Source organism: Salmo salar, chromosome ssa03 (genome assembly GCF_905237065.1).
Source record: "Salmo salar chromosome ssa03, Ssal_v3.1, whole genome shotgun sequence".
Taxonomy (NCBI): Eukaryota; Metazoa; Chordata; class Actinopteri; order Salmoniformes; family Salmonidae; genus Salmo; species Salmo salar.
The window spans coordinates 88,263,281-88,286,369 of NC_059444.1; the positions used below are offsets into that span (position 1 = coordinate 88,263,281).

The window sequence follows — 23,089 nt, forward strand, 5'->3', positions numbered from 1 at the left end:
CGTTCTGCAACAATTGAACGCACCTCTGATATAGGGTCATGTGGGCGCTATACATATTGGTGGTGGATTCCTTTTCTTGGGGGTGAGACGCTTTGCAGATGATCAAGCTGGGTATGAAATGAAACCATTAAAAATGAAAGACCTGAAAAATATCAGTCTAATCACAAGCAGTAAGTTATGTTCAAGTTGAGGTAAAGATATCGCCATGAATATAATTTTATAAATTAATTAATTAATTGATACAATTAGTGATATCACATTTCACATAACATAAGATTTTCAAATCTCTGGTTCAGATTTTTACAAAGTTGCAATCAGGCAACTTATTCTGCACCCATGCGTGGAGTCCTTCATGCAAGCATGTTTGTTGTTTACCTACACGTCACCCGGAAGTGAGTGTCAAAGATGATGAGACTGGTGAGACCTCTTACAATTTTCAAACAAATAAGTTGTTTTATATCTTTAATTATTGATGACACTATGCCTGGTAACGCTTTACTGTTCAAGTTGCTCTAATGGCGTTTTTCTTAGCTAACGATAGCTAACTTTGTGTTGCCCTACTTCAGTGAGCCTTACTAGCTAACTGTTAGCTAGCTTGCTCACTTAACTTCACTTGTTCTTTTAGCTAGCTAGCTACGTTTTTATGCAATTATTTGAATAGATAAACCTTTGTAAGGTTTTAAACCGAACTATTTAGCTAGAATGCACAAATTACCCCAGAGCCATCTAATTAGTGTGTCACTCACTGTCATGTCAGTTAGCTGTACAGTAGTAGCTATCTAAAGTTAGCCACCTCAAAATGAGCCTTGTTTGACAGCTCATTTCTTTCTTGAAAGGATTCACAGGAGGCAGATGCTCCACTCTTTGGTGACGACGACGATGATGCCCCCACCAGACAGAAGAAATCAGAAATCAAGTGCGTTTTGGAAGTTGATTCACTATTGATGAGGAGTAACAGAACAAACTGATATGTTCATTTCAACCCATATCAGCTATTCTGATCTACCAGAACAAGAGATGTCGTTTTGCTGTAAATGTGAACTCTCTCTCTCGTGTGTGTGATCAAAACCTGCTCTTGTTTTAGGCATCCCCTGGCCACGTTCTTCCATCTCTTCTTCCGCACCAGTGCCATCTTAGTCTACCTACTGTGTGAAATCCTGAGCAGTAGCTTCATTGTCTGTATGGTCACCATCATCCTCCTCCTTTCATGTGACTTCTGGACAGTCAAGGTGGGTGTGTTGTCACAGTTTGATGTGGTACAACTTAAATTTGGTGATACCCTTTTCACACTATCGTGTTGGCCTGGATATTTTATTTTCACATTGCCCTTTCCCACATGTTTCCAGCAACTATGTTGGATGTGTAACCAGGCCAGGCTAGTACAGCACAGCTTGACAGAGTAGTGTGAAAGGGTAAAAGTTGTGTGTTTTATAGGTCCAGTTGGTGAGTGATCCCATTGTGTTTCTTTCTCAGAATGTGTCTGGCAGGTTGATGGTGGGCCTCAGGTGGTGGAACCAGGTGGATGAGGATGGACAGAGCCACTGGGTGTTTGAGTCCAGACCAGTACGGTTGCAGTATAGTCCATGACTGTATTTGTATTTATTACGGCTACCCATTAGCTGCTGCCAATGCAGCTGCTACTCTCCTGGGGTCCAAACACATTAAGGCACTTACATATAAAACAGTACATCATATAACCACTACATATCTACAATACAAAATGTATAATACCATATTACAATATACGTGTGTGCTAGTACTTGTATGCGTGTCTGTACATTTGTGTCTCTCTTCACAATCCCCAATGTTCCATAAGGTGTATTTTTATCTATTTAAAAAAAAAAAAGAAGTCTGATTCTACTGCTTGCATCAGTTACCTGATGTGGAATAGAGTTCCATGTAGTCATGGCTCTATGTAGTACTGTGCGCCTCCCATAGTCTGTTCTGGACTTGGGGATTGTGAAGAGACCTCTGGTGGCATGTCTTGTGGGGTATGCATGGGTGTCTGAGCTGTGTGCTAGTAGTTTAAACAGAAAGATCGGTACATTCATTTATTTATCCGCACCCACAAAATACAAGTGAAAGACAAACAGTGCAGATATACAACAAGGTGAGTTTGGAAATCCAAGAGGGCTTATATGAAAATTGCACCCCCCCCAAAAAAAAAAATGGTATATAGAAAATCAGACTGTTCAATCAAGTAAACAAAGCAGAGTCTACGACTGAAAGAATTGCAACAACTAAGACTTCTGTAGAACATCATCATGTGCTTAATCTTCCCAACTCTCTCTGTAGGCAACCAGTAGAAAAGTTCCAACCAACTCTGAATCACAGATCTTCTGGCTGGGTCTGGTTGTGTGTCCAGTCCTCTGGGTCATCTTTGTGTTCAGTACTCTCTTCTCCTTCAAGTTTAAGTGGCTGGTGGGTTCAGTACCTTTCCTTTCTCCATTTGAATTTAGACATCTCTATTTTCTCACTGGATAATTAATATGTCAAACCTAGTATGACGCTAGCTATTTGATTTGAACTTAAACAGATACATGCATTATTTTGGGTTCTCAAAGAAACATAAATAATCACAACGCATTGCATTTTTATGTCATGTCGCCTTGCAGGCAGTGGTGATCATGGGTGTGGCCTTGCAGTGGGCCAACCTGTATGGATATGTGCGATGCAAAGTAGGCGGGAAGACCAACTTGAGGAGCATGGCAACCAACTACCTTGGCAGCCAGTTCTTCAAACGGGTATATAGTTCTTATTTAAAAACAGATCGTATTAGACATTTCAGCTCATGGGTAGCAATTCGGAGGATAATAAACACCAACTCATTTTTCATACCGTATTTCCCATTTGAGATTGGGTTCAGTTGCAACATGGACTACTTTTGTCTGTAATGATATAGTTATATGATATTTCTGCCATCTAAACATTCATGTTTGTTTTGTTTATATAGGCAATGGCCAAACAGGGACCCTAGAGGTGGATGTGCAGAGAGAAGAAACATTAGCATTTCTGCTAATGTAATATTTTATGTTATCAAGAGGATCTTGCCTTGCTTTAACTGAGGCATAGGCTACTGTTATTTTTCTTAATTCCTGTTGAACAGGTGGAAGGCATCTCTCTATTCTGAGGGCACAGGGTTGTTTCCTACAGAGTCCTACAAACTGTGTAGTATAAAACTAAGATACTACTAGGTTTCTTTGTATGTTTGTTTCATTTGTTTTCCTGCTAAATATTCAAATACAACCTTTTTGATGATTGATAACTGCTGATTGAAATATAAGACATTTGTAAATATTATATTTACATAAAATGTCTGGGTGAATGAATAAAACAAAGTGTGTGTGTCAAGTGAGTTGTAATAATATCATGCAAAGAAATGTCCACACTAAATGCAGCCAAGCCAAGCCAATGGAATTTGTCCTTGGAAGTTAGGCCCAAAGAAGCAGAAGCCACTTGACCAACCGTCAACAATCCTTTTAATCTGTGGTTCAGTTGGCTAACTAATTTACCTGGCAGGGGGTGAACTGTTTTACAATTGCTTGACAATAAAATAGTAAAGTTATACCTAAGAAGGGAATTGTTAACAGAATGACTGCGACAGATGAAACATTTTGCGGAGAGAAGATTGAGAAGCTAAAACGGGTAACGTTAGGCTCGCTGGCTAGTTACAGTAGCTAGCATTAGCAAATCAAGTTATCCATGAACTAGGACTAACGTTAGCAGCTGTAGCGTGCTAGTAACACGCCTGGGTTAGGGTGTCATTCAGACCACACAATGGCTAGCGAACCCTTCACATGTCTGCCCTGATATTATATGACATTGGTTGCTAGAGTAGTAGACTTACTATGAACGTTTTGACTATTTGTATGAGAACTCACTGTAGCCTCATTCAATGGGACAATAGTATTCGCTGTAGGAAGAGCTAACGTTAGCCCAATTAGATTAAACTAGCTAGTTACCAATCCGTTTTCTTCTCAAGGATCAAGATCTGCTGACATTCGTTAGCAACAGCCTCAAAAGAAGTGATCAGCTGACTAAAGGCATGGTAAGCTACATCTGAAAGCAAAGAAAACTTGAATCCTCCTACATAAGCTAGCTGGCTAACTGTTAGCTACCACAGTAACTTGTGTCCAACTAACGTTACTATGTCACAGATATTAATTAAATCAGTGCTTGACTTGGGCAGGAGCTCACTGGAACTGAGTACCACACCTCAAATGTGCTACTACTTGAGTTCCTGCACTTCTTACAGAATATTATTAGCTAAAACGTATTGGTGAGTTAATGTATTGAATTGCAAACGAAGTAGAGTTCAAATGCCATGTCTTATTAAGATAGCTTCAGTTCTATGCAAGCTTTAACGTGAGACAGTGGAGCTCAAGGTGTGGTGTCCTAGGTGTCCCTTCTCTCACCGTTGGAGGGCCGTTTGGAGCACCTGGAGAACTCGGTCATTCCCATGCACGACAGCACACAGAACCTAATGCAGCTGAAGGGGACAATGCAGAAGACATTATTCTACCTGGACGATGCCATCGGCCATTACCAAGCCGTCCGAGACACAGACAAGGTCATCATACAAGGGTGAGAGTAGGGAGAAAGATGACACACACTCACACAAGCCCCATATTTGACCTTGTATACCCTATTCACAATACTGTGTGGAGTTGGCCTGCACTGGCCTGATTAGGTTACATTTAGTTGCTGGAATTTTACCGGAAAAGGACAATGATCCAAGCCAGCACAGTTTGTTTTGGGAAGCCACGAGAGAGTGAAAAGAGTACTACTGATGTTCTGTTAATATAGGTTCAGTATGATCTGTTAATAGAGGTTCAGTATGATGTTCTGTTAATAGAGGTTCAGTATGATGTTCTGTTAATAGAGGTTCAGTATGATGTTCTGTTAATAGAGGTTCAGTATGATGTTCTGTTAATAGAGGTTCAGTATGATGTTCTGTTAATAGAGGTTCAGTATGATGTTCTGTTAATAGAGGTTCAGTATGATCTGTTAATAGACGTTCAGTATGATGTTCTGTTAATAGACGTTCAGTATGATGTTCTGTTAATAGAGGTTCAGTATGATGTTCTGTTAATAGAGGTTCAGTATGATGTTCTGTTAATAGAGGTTCAGTATGATGTTCTGTTAATAGAGGTTCAACTTGATGTTCTGTTAATAGAGGTTCAGTATAATCTGTTAATAGACGTTCAGTATGATCTGTTAATAGACGTTCAGTATGATGTTCTGTTAATAGACGTTCAGTATGATGTTCTGTTAATAGACGTTCAGTATGATCTGTTAATAGAGGTTCAGTATGATGTTCTGTTAATAGAGGTTCAGTATGATGTTCTGTTAATAGAGGTTCAACTTGATGTTCTGTTAATAGAGGTTCAGTATAATCTGTTAATAGACGTTCAGTATGACCTGTTAATAGACGTTCAGTATGATGTTCTGTTAATAGAGGTTCAGTATGATGATCTGTTAATAGACGTTCAGTATGATCTGTTAATAGAGGTTCAGTATGATGTTCTGTTAATAGAGGTTAAGTATGATGTTCTGTTAATAGAGGTTCAGTATGATGTTCTGTTAATAGAGGTTCAGTATGATGTTCTGTTAATAGAGGTTCAGTATGATGTTCTGTTAATAGAGGTTCAACTTGATGTTCTGTTAATAGAGGTTCAGTATGATGTTCTGTTAACCTCTTAGTGACCCCTTAACAGGCGCCGGGCGGATCCCGGGATCAATTTGACAACAGCCAGTGAACTAGCAGAGCGCCAAATTCAAAACAGCAAAAATCTCATAATTAAAATTTCTCACACATACAAGTATTATACACCATTTTAAAGATAAGATTCTCCTTAATCTAACCACATTGTCCGATTTCAAAAAGGCTTTACGGCGAAAGCAAAACATTAGATTATGTTAGGACACCACCTAAACAAGAAAAGCCACACAGCCATTTTCCTAGCAAGGAGAGACGTCACAAAAACCAGAAATACAGCTAAAATTAAGCACTAACCTTTGATGATCTTCATCAGATGGCACTCATAGGACTTCATGTTACACAATGCATGTATGTTTTGCTCGGTAAAGTTCATATTTATATCCAAAAACCCCATTTCACATTGACGGGTAATGTTCAGAAATGTTTTCCCTCCAACCTTCCGGTGAATGATATAGCAGCACCGACCTGTAGCACGTGCTCCAGCAGGTATATCTCTCTGGTCACCCCTAAAGCCAACTCCTCCTTTGGTCGTCTCTCCTTCCAGTTCTCTGCTGCCAATGACTGGAACGAACCACAAAAATCTCTGAAACTGGAAACACTTATCTCCCTCACTAGCTTTAAGCACCAGCTATCAGAGCAGCTCCCAGATCACTGCACCTGTACATAGCCCATCTATAATTTAGCCCAAACTACTACCTCTTCCCCTACAGTATTTATTTATTTTATTTATTATTTTGCTCCTTTGCACCATATTATTTATATTTTAACTTTTAACTTTCTTCAAATTATAATTCTACCATTCCAGTGTTTTACTTGCTATACTTTATTTACTTTGCCACCATGGCCTTTTGTTGCCACCTGCTCTGTCCATGACATAGACTGACCAGGTGAATCCAAGTGAAAGCTACCATCCCTTATTGATGTCACTTGTTAAATCCACTTCAATCAGTGTAGATGAAGGGGGGAGGTGACAGGTTAAAGAAGGATTTTTAAGCCTTGAGACAATCAAGACATGGATTGTGTATGTGTGCCATTCAGAGGGTAAACGGCAAGAAAAATATTGAAGTGCCTTTGAACGGGGTATGGTAGTAAACTAAGATCTCTAAACCACGGTTGGGTTCAATTGCAGTCATTTCAGGAAGTCCCCTGAAATTCTAATTTCAATTCTCTTCAATGCTTTTCAATGAGGAACATTTGGAATAGGAACTGACATTTGATTTACTTTCTAAATTGACTGGGTTTGAAATGGAATTGACCCCAACACTGCTCTAAATGTTTTTGCAGAGAGGCCGTTTAGAGAGTGCCAAGTCACAGCTGGAGTCCGAGTTCCAAGTCCTGTTGGGGCGCTACAGCAAGCCAGTGCAGACAGTCAAAATCCTGGATGTCCTGGCCAAAAAGTCACTGAACGGGTCTACAGACGGAGTGGAGGAGGTACAACTCATACCCCAAACTAGGCTTCAGGACATCATCTCCATCTCCACCTGGCTGATAGGTAAGGTAGTGGTACTGCCCATCTCCACCTGGCTGATACTGTAGGTAAGGTAGTGGTACTGCCCATCTCCACCTGGCTGATACTGTAGGTAAGGTAGTGGTACTGCCCATCTCCACCTGGCTGATACTGTAGGTAAGGTAGTGGTACTGCCCATCTCCACCTGGCTGATACTGTAGGTAAGGTAGTGGTACTGCCCATCTCCACCTGGCTGATACTGTAGGTAAGGTAGTGGTACTGCCCATCTCCACCTGGCTGATACTGTAGGTAAGGTAGTGGTACTGCCCATCTCCACCTGGCTGATACTGTAGGTAAGGTAGTGGTACTGCCTGTTCACCTGTAGTATGTCTCTGTCACGAACAGGAGGTCCCTACTCTCAACATTGTTGTCCATGTTGTAAACCAGGGTTGGGGTCAATTCCAGTAGTACACTGAAATCCCAATTCACTTCAATGCTATTCGGTGAGGAAAATTTGCCATTGGAATTTGTTTTTTTACTTTCTAAATGGAATTGATCCCAACCCTGGTGTAAAGTTAAACCACATAATTCAGTGGATTCTTGGGTCGTGCTCTTTAGGGAAACATTTTTTTTCTTTAGGGAAAAAACATTTTTGAAACATGTCTAATAAGACGTTGTAAATATGTGTTCTACATTGCTCGCCCCTACTGAACCAAACCCTGATGTTAAAGGCAGAGTGCAGCAAATGCTAATGATGCCAGTGTTAATCCAGGTGAGGATGATAATGATGTCAGTGTTAATCCAGGTGAGGATGTTAATGATGTCAGTGTTAATCCAGGTGAGGATGTTAATGATGTCAGTGTTAATCCAGGTGAGGATGTTAATGATGTCAGTGTTAATCCAGGTGAGGATGTTAATGATGTCAGTGTTAATCCAGGTGAGGATGATAACGATGTCAGTGTTAATCCAGGTGAGGATGATAACGATGTCAGTGTTAATCCAGGTGAGGATGATAACGATGTCAGTGTTAATCCAGGTGAGGATGATAACGATGTCAGTGTTAATCCAGGTGAGGATGATAACGATGTCAGTGTTAATCCAGGTGAGGATGATAACGATGTCAGTGTTAATCCAGGTGAGGATGATAACGATGTCAGTGTTAATCCAGGTGAGGATGATAATGATGTCAGTGTTAATCCAGGTGAGGATGCAGCTCTGACAGCTAAGAGGAGAGTCTCTGCCAGCAAATTCAAAACACGGTCACTGGAAAGAAACCCATCCCACCACTCTCTGGGAAAACTGGAGCCCAGCAGCTTTTTCACCTAGAAGTCCTACTGCTCCAAACTCAAAACACATTCTCTAGGCAGAAAGCCATCAATAGAAAACAAGCCATCAATGGACTCTCTTGGAAAACTGAAAGCAAACAGCTTGTTCACCAAGATGCTCGGCCTGAAGTCATTTGGTAAATTAAAAACGCAGTCCCTGGACAGAAAGCCATCACTAGACAAGAATCCATCACTAGACTCCCTCGGAAAACTGGAATCCAGTAGCTCTTTCACCAAGGTATCCACCTCGAAGCCATGCAGCAGACTGAATATTCCCGATATTAGGCAACCATCTTTGGAGTCAATCCTATATCTGCCTAGAGACTCCACCTCCCATACCTTCCCATCCTGCAAACCCAAGCCCCCAGCTTCCACCTCCTTCATCCTGCCATACTTCAGACCCAAGCCCAGCTCAGCCTTTGGTAAGTTAAACGCAGCCTAGGTGGCATCTCTTCTATTGAGAGGGTGGAGGCGTATCTGCGTCAATTAGCTTTCTTAAATATACGTAACTGAACTGACGTTTTGGTGAGGGCCAAGACCCTCCCACAAGTCCTCTCTGGGGGGTTTCCCTGACCTCTCCCTGCACAATTATCCTTCACTTCATTGTATTATATGTTTGTATCTGTTTCTTTATGTTCTAGGGCCAACTCCCCGTGCTTACCGTGGGGAGCGAGTGACCGAGCAAGCACCGTATTATGCGGTGATGTGCACTATGTCGCCGGTGCGCACTCACAGCCCAGTGCGCTCGGTGCAAGCTCCTCACCGTTGCTGTGCTAGAGTTGGCCGTCAGCCAGGAAGAAGTGCACCGGCTCAGCGTGTCTGGTCTCCAGTGCGTCTCTACGGCCCAGGTTATCATGCGCCTGCTCTACGCACGGTACCCCCCGTTCACCAGCGCAGCACAGTTCGTCCTGTGCCAGCGCCCCGCCCTTGCTGGGCTACAGTGACCATCCAGCCAGGACGGGGTGTGCCAGCTCTGAGCTCCAGACCTCCGGTGCGCCTCCACGGCCCAGTGTGCCCTGTGCCTGCTCTGCGCCTGCTCTGCGCACCCAGTCTCCTGTGCGTCTCCCCAGTCTGGTGAGACCGGTTCCAGCTCCCCGTAGGAAGCCTCCAGTGAAGATCAATGGTCCGAAGCCTCCAGCGACGGTCTGCAGGCCGGAGCCTCCAGCGACGGTCGGCAGGCCGGAGTCTTCAGCGACGGTCGGTAGGCCGGAGCCTCCGGCGCTGATCCACGGTCTGGTTCCTCCGGCGACACAGAAGCGGGGGGATCAGCGGGCGGTATGGGGGCTACGCCCCGAACCAGAGCCGCCACCATGAGTAGATGCCCACCCGGACCCTCCCCTATAGGTTCAGGTTTGCGGCCGGGAGTTCGTACCGTTGGGGGGGGGTACTGTCACGCCCTGACCTGAGAGAGTCGTTTTTCTCTGTTTGGTTTGGTCAGGGTGTGACATGGGGTGGGCATTCTATGTGTTGTATGTCTATGTTGTTTTTGTATTTCTTTGTTGGGCCGAGTATGGTTCCTAATCAGAGGCAGCAGTCTATCGTTGTCTCTGATTAGGAATCATACTTAGGCAGCCTGTTCCCCACCTGTGTTTGTGGGTTATTGTTATTTCTGTATGTGTACGGCACAGTGCGTTACGTTCTTGCTGCATACCTGTTTATTGTTTTGGTTTCCCTCAATAAAGATGTGGAATTTTCGGCACTCTGAGCCTTGGCTCCTTTATGACAGGGAATTTGAGGATTCAGAATGTGACAACAACCTGTAATTTAAGTAGATTTTTATTTAGATTTAATGTAGTGGACATACACAAAATATTCCAAATTGGTGAAGTGAAATAAAAAAAATGTATTGTTTCAAAAAAATTTAAAACTGAAAAGTGGTGCGTGCATATGTATTCACCCCCTTTGCTATAAAGCCCCTAAATAAGATCTGGTGCAATCAATTACCTTCAGAAGTCACATAATTAGTTAAATAAAGTCCACCTGTGTGCAATCTAGGTGTCACATGATCTCAGTGTATATATACACCAGTTCTGAAAGGCCCCAGAGTCTGCAACACCACTAAGCAAGGGGCACCACCAAGCAAGCGGCACCATGAAGACCAAGGAGCTCTCCAAACAGGTCAGTGACAAAGTTGTGGAGAAGTACAGATCAGGGTTGAGTTATAAAAAAATATCCGAAACTTTGAACATCCCACAGAGCACCATTTAAATCCATGATTAAAACATTTTAAGAATATGGCACCACAACAAACCTGCCAAGAGAGGGCCACCCACCAAAACTCACAGACCAGGCAAGGAGGGCATTAATCAGAGAGGCAACAAAGAGACCAAAGATAACCCTGAAGGAGCTGCAAAGCTCCACAGCGGAGATTGGAGTATCTGTCCATAGGATCACTTTAAGCCGTACACTCCACAGAGCTGGGCTTTACGGAAGAGTGGCCAGAAAAAAAGCCATTGCTTAATTAACCTGTTGAGGACCTGATCCCGGTATTGGGATTTATTGTCAAGAGACCATGGCGGGAAATTCAAAACGGCAAGAATCTAATAATTTCAATTTCTCAAACAATCAACTATTTTTCAACATTTGAAAGATAAACATCTCCTAAATCCAACCACATTGTCTGATTTCAAAGAGGCTTTACGGCAAAAGCATAAGGTTAGGTTATGTTAGGAGAGTACATTGAAAATAGCTGTGTGTAATGTTTTGTCAATTCAGACAGGCGTCACCAAAAGCAGATAACCAGCTAAAATTATGCACTAACCTTTGACAATCTTCATTAGATGACACTCCTAGGACATTATGTTATACAATACATGCATTTTTTGTTCCATCAAGTTCATATTTATATCCAAAAATAGCATTTTACAGTAGCGGTGAAATTCCGATATTTTTTTTTTTTTTTTTTTTTCCCCTCAAATGCTTCCGGTGAATAAGCGTTAAAATTGACAAAATTACTATTCGAAAACATTGGTAAATTCTAATATTGTCATTCAAAGAATTATAGATTAACATCTCGTAAATGCTACCGCATTGCCAGATTTCAAAATAACTTTACTGGGAAATCACACTTTGCAATAAACGGGGTGCTATGCTAAGAACATGCTAAGAACAATAGGCTAGGATATACAGGTTAGCACCATCTAATATCAATAATATTATTGAAAATAAAATTTACCTTTTATCTTCATCAGAAGGCACTTCCAGGAATCCCAGGTCCACAACAAATGTGGTTTCTTTCGACAAAGTTCATAATTTATGTCCAAATAACTCCAAGTTGTTCCATGTTGTTAGGCTCCTCAAAATGTAGGGCGGGGGGGGGGGAAAGTCATGACGAAAAGTAAAAAAAAAAAAATCTTTACGTTCGTTCAAACATGTCAAATGTTGTTTAGCATCAATCTTTAGGGCCATTTTTAACGTGAAACATCAGTAATATTTCAACCCGACCTCTCTTGTGTCTTGAAAAACGTTTTTGAAAAATGTCTCGCCTCACATGCACGTGCAGGTGCGCACAATAATGAAGTGACGACATCCCAGGGACGTCAACTTCCCTGCATTCTAATTCGGTCTCTGTTCATCATAGACGCTTCAAAGATCGTTGACATCTAGTGGAAGCCGTAGGAAGTGCAAAATGAATCCTTTGTCACTGTGTGATCTATTAGCAATGACTCGAAAATAGTACAGCCACAAAATTCTCATTTCCTGCTTGTATTTTTCTCAGGTTTTTGCCTGCCATATGAGTTTTGTTATACTTACAGACAACATTCAAACTATTTTAGAAAATTCAGTGTTTTCTATCCAAATCTGTTAATAATATGCATATCCTAGCTTCTGAGTTGGTGTAGGAGGCAGTTAAAAATGGCACATATTTTTTTCAAAATTCTCAATACTGCCCCCTAGCCCGCGCTCGTCCCGCATGCGGGATCAACATCCAGCGAAAAATCATATCGCCATATTCATAACCGAACCATAACAAAATGTAATATATATATTTTTTCAAACATAGGACTATTTTATACCGTTTTATAGATACACCTCTCCTGAATCGAACCACGTCCGATTTCAAAAAGGCTTTACAGCAAAAGCAAAACATTAGATTATGTTAGAGGAGTACATCGTCAAACTAGCCACATAGCCATTTTCCGACCAACCACATGCGTCACAAATAACCAAAACACAGCTAAATGCAGCACTAACCTTTGACAATCTTCATCAGATGACACTCCTAGGACATCATGTTACACAATACATGCATTCTTTTGTTCGATAAAGTTCATATTTATATATATAAAAACAGCATTTTACATCGGCGCGTGACGTTGAAAAACTATTTTCCCTCAAATGCATCCGGTGAATCAGCGCCTACAATTTACTAAATTACTATTCGAAAACATTTTTAAAATGTAATATTGTTATTCAAAGAATTATAGATTATCATCTCGTGAATGCACCCGCATTGCCAGATTTAAAAATAACTTTACTGGGAAATCACACTTTGCAATAAAAGGGGATGCTAATGCTCAGAAAAATAGGCTAGGCGACAGGTTAGCGCCATCTTGGAACAATCTAATATCAAATCTACTCTTCTATACTATTGTAAATATTCCCTTACCTTTGATTATCTTCATCAGAAGGCACTTCCAGGGATCCCAGGTCACAACAAATGTAGTTTGTTAGAAAAAGTTAATAATTTATGTCCCAATAGCTTCTTCTTGTTAGCGCGTTCCGAAGGCTACTCATAATGTACGAAGCGCGCGGGACTTTTCCTCACGAATGTGCAAAAAATATATATTTAACCTTTTGGGCTCACCCTAGGATAGGGGGCGCCACAGCGCATTTTGAAAAAAAATCGTGCCCATTTTCAACGGCCTACTAATCAAACTCAGAAGCTAGGATATGCATATAATTAATGCCCGTGGATAGAAAACACCCTAAAGTTTCTAAAACTGTTTGAATGGTGTCTGTGAGTATAACAGAACTCATATGGCAGTCAAAACCCCGAGACCGATTGAAACAGGAAGTGGAATTCTGAATTGTGGACTCAACTTCACATCTTTGCCTATTAATCACACCGTGAGCTATCGTTCATTGAGCACTTTCTATTGCTTCCACTAGATGTCCCCAGTCTTTACAAAGTGTTTTGAGCCTTCTACTGTCAACTGAATGAATGAGACGCTGTGGAAATTGGTCACAGTAGGAGGGCCATCACCATTGTGACGTCGGCGGCCCTGTCTACCCCCTCCTTTCGAAACGTTTTGAAACACAATACAATCGTCCCCCTCGAATCTTATTGGCTCTCTTGTTGAAACAGGCCCTGAAGATTTATGTTATACAACGTTTGACATGTTTGAACGAACCTAAATGGGGGAGAAAAGTTATTTTCGAAATTGCTGTCCCGCGCCCGACGGAGCATTTGGATACAGCCTTCAGACGCGCTAACAACAGCAAGCTAATGGAACATAAAGGATGGACTTTTTCGACCGAAAATACATTTGTTGTGGACCTGGGATTCCTGGAAGTGCTTTCTGATGAAGACAACTAAAGATAAGGGATTATTGACAATAGTATACAAGATTAGATGTGATATGCGATTGTTCCAAGATGGCGCCGAGCTTGGTTTACCAGCTAATTTTCTGAGTATCGCATCCCCTTTTATCGCAAAGTGTGATTACCCAGTAAAGTTATTTTTAAATCTGGTATGACAGGTGCTTTCAAGAGATATTCATCTATAAATCTTGGAATGACAATATTACATTTTAAAAATGTTTTCGAATAGTAATTTAGTAAATTGTAGAACTGTTTCCCGGGATGCATTTGAGGGAAAATAGTTAGTCAACGTCAGGTGCCGATGTAAAATGCTGTTTTTATATATAAATATGAACTTTATTGAACAAAATAATGCATGCATTGTGGAACATGATGTCCTAGGTGTGTCATCTGATGAAGTTTGTAAAAGGTTAGTGCTGCATTTAGCTGTTTTTTGGTTATTTGTGATGCATGTGGTTGGTCGGAAAATTGCTATGTTGCTAATGTTTTGCTTTTCCTGTAAAACCTTTTTGAAATCGGACGACGTGGGTCGATTCAGGAGAGGTGTATCTATAAAACGATATGAGACAGTCCTATATTTGAAAAAAATATATATATTACATTTTGTTATGCTAATGTCACTAGGAGTTTTTCGCTGGATGTTGATCCCGCTTACGGGACGAGGCGCTCAAGATTAAGTTCGTTCAAACATGTCAAACGTTGTATAACATAAATCTTTAGGGCCTTTTTCAACCAGAGCTTCAATAATATTCAAGGGGGACAATTGCATTGTCTTTCTAAACGTTTCGAAAGAGGAGGGTAGCCAAGGGCACCCGCGTCATAATGGTAATGGCCCTCCCCCTGTGACCAAGATCCACAGCCTCTCATTCGGTCAGTTTGTACCATAGAAGACTCAAACCACTTTGTAAAGACTGGGGACATCCAGTGGAAGCCTTAGGAAGTGCTCAATGAATCCTAACTCACGGTTTGTTTTATAGGCAAAGTGCTGAAGGTGAGTCCGCAAATCAGATTTCCACTTCCTGTTAGGATCTGTCTCGGGGTTTTGACTGCCATATGAGTTCTGTTATACTCACAGACACCATTCAAACAGTTTTAGGGTGTTTTCTATCCACATCTACTAATTATATGCATATCCTAGCTTCTGAGTTTGAGTAGGAGGCCGTTTAAAATGGGCACGTATTTTTTTCAAAACTCGCTGTAGCGCCCCCTATCCTTGGCGTGCGTTAAGAGGTTAAAGAAAAAAAATAAGCAAACACGTTTGGTGTTCGCCAAAAGGCATGTGGGAGACTCCCCAAACATATGGAAGGAGGTACTCTGGTCAGATGAGACCAAAATTTTGCTTTTTGGCCATCAAGGAAAACGCTATGTCTGGCACAAACCCAACACCTCTCATCACCCCGAGAACACCACCGTTTTTCATCGGCAGGGACTGGGAAACTGGTCAGAATTTAAGGAATGATGGATGGCTCTAAATACAGGGAAATTCTTGATATCACGTCCTGACCATAGTAAGATGTTATTTTCTATGGTAGAGTAGGTCAGGGTGTGACGGGGGTGTTTTGTGTTTTTCTATGTTTAGTTCTAGTTTTCTATTTCTATGTTGTTTTTTTGGGATCTCTAATTAGAGGCAGCTGGTCCTCGTTGTTTCTAATTGGAGATCATACTTAAGTAGGGTTTTTTTCCACCTGTGTTTGTGGGTAGTTGTATTCTGTTTAATCTATGTACCTGACAGAACTGTGAGCTGATCGTTTTCGCTTTTGTTATTTTCTTTCGTGTTCTGTGTTAAAATAAAAAGTAATTATGAGCACTCAACACGTTGCGCTTTGGTCCCCTCTCTACGACAGCCATTACAGAACTGCCCACCACAACTGGATCAAGCAGCGTGCTCGGGAGGAGATGGATACCTGGTCTCTGGAGGAGAGGCTAGAGAGGATAAACTGGACTTGGGGCCAAGTATTGGACAGATATAGAAGCCTGCCGGGGAGGCACGAGAGGCTACAGAAACCCAAAGAAAATGTTGGGGAGGGGAGCACATGGAGCAGTCGGCGGAGCCGAGGCGTAAACCAGAGACAATCCGGGAGAAGAGAGAGAATTTGGAGAAGGGAGAAATGGGAGAGTTGGTGGAGGACGCATGAGTTTTTCCCAAATGAACGTGTCGTCAGTTTGGTGCCACCTGAGTCAGCTTCCCGTACTCGTCCTGAGAAGTGTGTGGAAGTTCCGGAACAAGTGATACCGGCTATACACACCAGGTCTCCAGTACGTCTCAACAGCCTGGTACGTCCTGTGCCTGCTCCTCGCATTCGCCCTGAAATGCGTGAACACCAGTCTGGTGCCACCTGTCCCGGCTCCACGCACTAGGCCTCCAGCGACGGTCCCCAGTCCGGAGCCTCCAGCGACGGTCCCCAGTCCGGTGGTACTAAAGCAGAGGGATCAGCGGGGGTTACGCCCCGAACCGGAGCCGCCTCCTCTGCTGGAGGATAAGGTTATGTGGACTGCACTAGAGCCGCCATAAACAGGTGTTACCCACCCTACCCTCCCTTTTTTTGTTTTTTAGGGGGGGTAGGTAGGTACTGTCACGTCCTGACCATTGTAAGATGTTATTTTCTATGGTAGAGTAGGCAGGGCGTGACAGGGGGTTTTGTGCTTTTCTATGTTTTCTATATCTATGTTTAGTTCTAGTTTTTTATTTCTATGTTATTTTTTTTGGGGGGGGGTGATCTCCAATTAGAGGCAGCTGGTCCTCGTTGTCTCTAATTGGAGATCATACTTAAGTAGGGTTTTTTTCCACCTGTGTTTGTGGGTAGTTGTATTCTGTTTAGTCTATGTACCAGACAGAACTGTGAGCTGATCGTTTTCGGTTTTGTTATTTTCTTTAGTGTTCTGTGTTAAAATAAAAAGTCATTATGAGCACTCAACACGTTGCGCTTTGGTCCCCTCTCTACGACAGCCGTTACACTTGAGGGAAACCTGTTTCAGTCTTCCAGAGATTTGACTGGGACGGAGGTTCACCTTCCAGCAGGAGAATGACCCTAAGCATACTGCTAAAGCAACACTCAAGTGATTTAAGGGGAAACATTTAAATGTCTTGGAATTGCCTAGTCAAAGCCCAGACCTCAATCCAATTGAGAATCTGTGGTGTGAATTAAAGATTGCCATACACCAGCAGAACCCATCCAACTTGAAGGAGCTGGAGCAGTTTGCCTTGAAGAATGGGCAAAAATCCCAGTGGCTAGATGTGCCAAGAGAGAGACCTACCCCAAGAGACTTGCAGCTGTAATTGCTGCAAAAGGTGGCTCTACAAAGTATTGACTTTGGGGGGATGAATAGTTATGCATGCTCAAGTTTTCAGTTTTTTTGTCTTATTTCTTGTTTGTTTCACAATAAAAAATATTTTGCATCTTCAAAGTGGTAGGCATGTTGTATAAATCAAATGATACAAACTCCCCAAAAATCCATTTTAATTCCAGGTTGTAAGGCAACAAAGTAGGAGAAATGCCAAGGGGGTGAATACTTTCACAAGCCACTGTAGACACAGTTACAGGGGATGCTTTTCTGTTTGCACATTTTTTTTGTGAACATATTACTAAGCATGCTATAGATCCAGGTTTCCCAAAAAAATTACCCTAGATTTCTTATATCAAAGTACTTCCTGGTTAAATAAAGGACTCTTTATATCAAGGTACTCCCTGGTTAAATAAAGGTTTCATTAAACTATAGAAAGATGATATATAATGTTCATGATATTTCCATGGCATTCACCCTTTCACTCCTGTCTTGTCACTAGGGCGGGACAGCATATTAAACATTGAGATTGAGACCTACATGGCCTGCGTCACAGCCTTCTTGTCCCTGGCCAAGAGTGAATACACCATGGTGTCCAAAGTCTTCCCTCTGAACTGCTCCAATACCTTTGAAACTCTCATCCAGGTCAGAAGTGAAGGATATTAAAATGTGATGAATAAAATATTACAACTTTATTGTCAATGTCTACACAAATGTGGACATTTGCTTTTGGCTATTATAAGGCTTCACAGTGGCCAGATGATACACAAAACAAACAAGCATTTAATATGGGGAGCTCTTCATAATGGAGATCATTACAGGTGTATAACCATCATGGTTATATATACACATGGTTCTACATCTTACACTACCGCGGTGATGTGGATCTATTTGGACTCCCTGGCTGTAAGGTATCTTGATGATTCTAGTTTTACTGTAAGGTATCTTGATGATGATTCTAGTTTTAGACCAATGATGTCATTATATACATGTGTACATGTTATGTACATGTTATGTACATAATCTTGCACTGCAGCACTTTTGTACTTTGTTTATGAGTTGATTTAATGGTCTTGAGAATGATGTGCGCATGAGGGTGTTTAATGTCTGGTTTTATGTGGTGAAGCCGAAGACAAATGTCCACATTGCGTGGACAATAAAGTTGTTCTAATTTGTAATTGTAATCTTATTTCCTTCAGGTGGCTCTGAACCAGCTGATCCAGAATGGGGAGAACATTGTGTCCTCTGTCAGACGAGCCTGTTCACGTCACGACTACACAGCCCTCGTCGCCATGTTACCTGTCCTGGGCCGCCTCCTGGAGGAGGACAAAGAGTTTAACACATTACTAAAGGTGCCATATAATCCTGAGAGGACAGTTTAAAGTTGAGCTTTGTCTCTATTGTTGTGTGCTCAGGGGGTGTCATGGTCAGGGGGGTCTTGGTTGGGGTCAGGGTTGGGGTCATGCTCAGAGGTGGGGTCAGGGGGGGTCATGGTCAGGGGGTCAGGGGTTGTAATGGTCAGGGGGGTCTTGGTTGGGGTCATGCTCAGAGGTGGGGTCAGGGGGGGGTCATGGTCAGGGTTGGGGTAAATTCTATTTCAATTCCAGTCAATTCAGAAAGTTAACCCCTTGATAAGCATTGAAGAGAATTGGAATTTCAGTGTTCCTGAATTGTCTGGAATTTGGGTCAGTATACTGAGGGAAATGTATTATTATGGCTGACTGTGTGATGTCATGTTTCATATTGCCTGTCAGTGCACAACAAGCAGCACCTTGGCCAAGCTTTCCAAACTCATTACATCTATGAAGACCCTGGCAGTCAGAGCACTGAAGGATTTTTCTGCTCAAGTCAAGGTACGACATTCTAACCATTCAAAGATTGTTTTAGTTGGAAGGACTTATATAAAACATTTCATCATCCAGCAAGGGAACCTCTGACTGGATCGTTGTAATAATATTATTTAATCAGACAGACAACCCGGTGAGTTTCCCAAAAGCTTCATAGCACTGAGATAATTTTTTGGGCCATGATTGCATACATTCCTATGATGTAAAATGATCTGGAAGCTTTGAGAAACTCAACCCCAAACTGTCATTTCCCCTTTCTCTCACAGAGCAACCCTGATAGGGAGAGTATGTCCAAGGATGGAACGGTTCATGAATTCAACAGCAATGTAACAACTCTCTTTTCTGATGTTTCATGTCCATCAGTTTCCATTCAATTAAGTGAATCAGTAATGCTGATGTGCTTACTGAGTAAGGACAAGGGTGTTTTGTTCCAGAGGGTGTTTATTTCCTTATATTGTAGTATCATGGGATACTAGACAGAAGACACATGTCAGTTTCTCACTAAATGTAGAATAAAGTTGTATTTTTATTTTTTATCCAATTTTAACTGACCTAACTAAAGATGTGTAATATGTTAATTGTTCTCTTACTGTCTCCAGACCATTCTATTCCTGCAGCAGTTGCTGTCCTTTGCAGATGCTGTTCGGTCCATCCTTTATCCTCATGATGTAGACAGTGACACAGTAACTATGGAGGTGTCCCGTAGTGTTCAGGTGGACATTCAACACGACACTGGTACAGAGTCTTTCTCTTTGTTTATTAGATTGAGTTTTCGATTACAAAACTAGATGGTTATTAGATGGTTGGTTTTTCCTCATTGAGATGTGCAGTGTAGATATAGAACTGTTTTGTTCACCAGATGCAGATGAATCAGAGGAACAGCCATCAGACAGTCAGGAGTCCAAGGGGAATGATAGTCAGAGAGCACTGAGTCCTTATGTCTGTGAGTGTTCAACATGGCTGTGTCTAATATCCAGAATGACACCTTTGACAAGGGCAAGACGCTGAACCGTTGGGTCTTAAGGCGTCCGCATGCTTCAGTTCAGCTGGCGGCTAGCCGAAGTCGAGTGTGCTCGCATACTCCCTTAAAAGACCTTCGCTTGAAAAACGAGAAAAAAGCGTCAATAGTACTGTTTGTCCATTTGAGACACCGTAGCCAGTTTAAACTTCCTCAAATAGTCAGAATTAATCTAAAATAACTAAAGAATTCTGTCATTAATTTAGAAGTTTTTGCAGAGATCTTAGTCGGGCAACTTTACATCTAACTAATATGTTTGGTGCAGTGTTTCTCAATGAAGAAATGTGCATAAAAACGAGTCGTCTCTCATTGAATGCCAACAAAGACTTTACTGAAGAATCCCTACTGTTGACCAATCACCGACGAAGGGGCAAAGACTTCGGCTACCAACTTCGGCTTGCCTCAAGAAAAAAATGTGTGCCCGAACAACTGAAAAAACCCTTACCGAAGTACAAAATGAAGGAAAACGTCACAAAATGTTGTCGTAATATATGCACAAACTCCTCCGAACTGTTTCGGCTGGGAAGCATGCAGACGCCTTTAGGCTAAGGCAATATGCTGGCTTCTGGCTTTTGGCTCCAAAGAAAGTCAATTCGATACTAGAGGTCCCATATTGGCAAAAAAAATGCACTTGGTGTTTAGTTCAAGTGTCTTGACTGCCCCCATGTGGTGGCTATGTGGTTTTACATGAGGTTTATGATTTCCCTTCTCCAGGTGAAGTGCTTGAGCATCTTCAGTACAACCTACAGAGTAAGGCCAAGGTGTACGAGGACCACGCTCTCGGGGCCATCTTCCTCCTCAACAACTACAACTACATCCTCAAGTCAATGAAGATGTAGGCCCTCTCTTTGTACATTTCCAAAGTGTGTGTTAGCTTGAGTCTGGCATTAGGACCTGGCACATTAATGAACAGGGTCATGTTCATTAGGCAATAAATGGAAGAAAACAGGGAGGGAAGGGACCACCTGGACTTAAGAAATGAGAAACGCAAATGTTATTTTTCAGTTACAAAACATTTAATACGACTCCGGTCATGAAGTTTACCAGAACGTGTTCCAGGACAGTCCTTGTTTATTATAATAAATCTTTATTTGAGACATTAGAGATCCCTAAGGTTGAGATATTAACTAGGCCTACACAACATAATGATCACTCAAAGTGACCTACATTTTGACTTTCCATGTACTTTAGTTCAGGGTTGTAAGTGAATTTGTCACAGCTCACAGGGGTGGCAGACTAGTTATGACAGGGACATCCACCTGCAGGTCATCTCTGTTTGAAGTGGTTAAAACCAGCGGCAGGGATCCAGAGGTTGAGTACAGGGAACTGATTGAGCAACAGAAGCGGGCGTACCAGCACAGGTGAGGGACCAGGAATCCAGAGGAGGAAGAAGGGAGTGATGGAATCTAACATTAGTCCTGATCATTATGCATTATTAGAAGAGACTAGCTGCCTCCTGCTAGCCTGAAATCCACAGCCTTTTCTGCTAACATTCCACTCTTCGTACTCACTGTCATTGCTAAAACATGTTTGATGACAGGAACAGATTGGTAACCAGGTTAACATACTGCCCTTACGGCCGGTAAATCATTTTAAATCATCAAATGCAACTTCCTCCTCAAAATTATATTAATCTGTTCAGCTTTTCGGTCTCTGGATATGCTGCTAATATTGTCAACTTTTTAATATTTTAAAAACACCCATATTTCCCGTGAGATCCTGGCACTTGCTTTCCCTTCGAAATGTAATGTTTTGAGTCAACCCACACTGAAGAGGGGGGAATTTGACTAATCTACCAGCTCATGTTTGTTGCCTAGGTTTACAATATTATAATATAGATTATACGGTGGTCATACATGCTCATGACAAGTGTTATAATAGATTGTAACTGCATCACAATGCATTATAACGGCATCATAATGAATTATAACTGCATCATTATACCGCCCCGTAGCACTCACTTCCGTCATCATGAAGTGCTTTGAGAGACTAGTCAAGGACCATATCACCTCCACCCTACCTGACACCCTAGACCCACTCCAATTTGCTTACCGCCTAAATAGGTCCACAGACGACGCAATCACACTGCACACTGCCCTAACCCATCTGGACAAGAGGAATACCTATGTGAGAATGCTGTTCATCGACTACAGCTCAGCATTTAACACCATAGTACCCTCCAAACTCGTCATTAAGCTCGAGACCCTGGGTCTCGACCCCGCCCTGTGCAACTGGGTCCTGGACTTCCTGACGGGCCACCCCCAGGTGGTGAGGGTAGGAAACAACATCTCCACTCCACTGATCCTCAACACTGGGGCCCCACAAGGGTGCATTCTCAGCCCTCTCCTGTACTCCCTGTTCACCCACGACTGCGTGGCCATGCACGCCTCCAACTCAATCATCAAGTTTGCAGACGACACTACAGTGGTAGGCTTGATCACCAACAACGACGAGACGGCCTACAGGGAGGAGGTAAGGGCCCTCGGAGTGTGGTGTCAGGAAAATAACCTCACACTCAACGTCAACAAAACAAAGGAGATGATCGTGGACTTCAGGAAACAGCAGAGGGAGTACCCCCCTATCCACATCGATGGGACAGTAGTGAGGGTGGAAAGTTTTAAGTTCATCGGCGTACGCATCACGGACAAAGTGAAAAGGTCCACCCACACAGACAGCGTAGTGAAGAAGGCGCAGCAGCTCCTCTTCAACCTCAGGAGGCTTAAGAAATGTGGCTTGTCACCAAAAACACTCACTAACTTTTACAGATGCACAATCGAGAGCATCCTGTCGGGCTGTATCACCGCCTGGTACGGCAACTGCTCCGCCCACAACTGTAAGGCTCTCCAGAGGGTAGTGATGTCTGCACAACGCATCACCGGGGGCAAACTACCAAACTACCTAACT

At 42.3% G+C, this 23,089-nt stretch overlaps 3 protein-coding genes across 5 annotated transcripts; all 3 read left to right on the forward strand.

The window, feature by feature from the left end:
• The first annotated feature begins 294 nt into the window (after positions 1-294).
• LOC106602067 (Golgi apparatus membrane protein TVP23 homolog B) lies at positions 295-3,351 on the forward strand. The gene is made up of 7 exons (XM_014194524.2): positions 295-417; positions 837-916; positions 1,085-1,229; positions 1,474-1,563; positions 2,296-2,421; positions 2,616-2,744; positions 2,954-3,351. The coding sequence occupies exons 1-7, from the start codon at positions 406-408 to the stop codon at positions 2,975-2,977; spliced, it is 606 nt and encodes a 201-aa protein (XP_014049999.1). The 5' UTR covers positions 295-405; the 3' UTR covers positions 2,978-3,351.
• Positions 3,352-3,521: 170 nt separating this feature from the next.
• LOC106602066 (uncharacterized) lies at positions 3,522-9,332 on the forward strand. 3 transcript variants are annotated; one of them, XR_001328151.2, is made up of 5 exons: positions 3,522-3,645; positions 3,983-4,048; positions 4,400-4,584; positions 7,007-7,214; positions 8,371-9,332. XR_001328151.2 is itself a non-coding variant. In XM_014194522.2 (4 exons), the coding sequence occupies exons 1-4, from the start codon at positions 3,592-3,594 to the stop codon at positions 8,493-8,495; spliced, it is 453 nt and encodes a 150-aa protein (XP_014049997.2). In that variant the 5' UTR covers positions 3,522-3,591; the 3' UTR covers positions 8,496-9,332. The 3 variants fall into 3 exon arrangements, 2 of the variants coding, with proteins under 2 accessions (XP_014049997.2, XP_014049998.1); XM_014194522.2 differs by lacking the exon at positions 4,400-4,584; XM_014194523.2 differs by lacking the exon at positions 4,400-4,584 and having other exon boundaries at positions 7,007-7,153.
• Positions 9,333-17,574: 8,242 nt separating this feature from the next.
• LOC106602065 (exocyst complex component 7) lies at positions 17,575-19,893 on the forward strand. The gene is made up of 4 exons (XM_045715705.1): positions 17,575-17,965; positions 18,520-18,672; positions 19,075-19,173; positions 19,434-19,893. Exons 1-4 carry the CDS (start codon positions 17,861-17,863, stop codon positions 19,641-19,643), a joined length of 567 nt encoding a protein of 188 aa, XP_045571661.1. The 5' UTR covers positions 17,575-17,860; the 3' UTR covers positions 19,644-19,893.
• Positions 19,894-23,089: the final 3,196 nt, after the last annotated feature.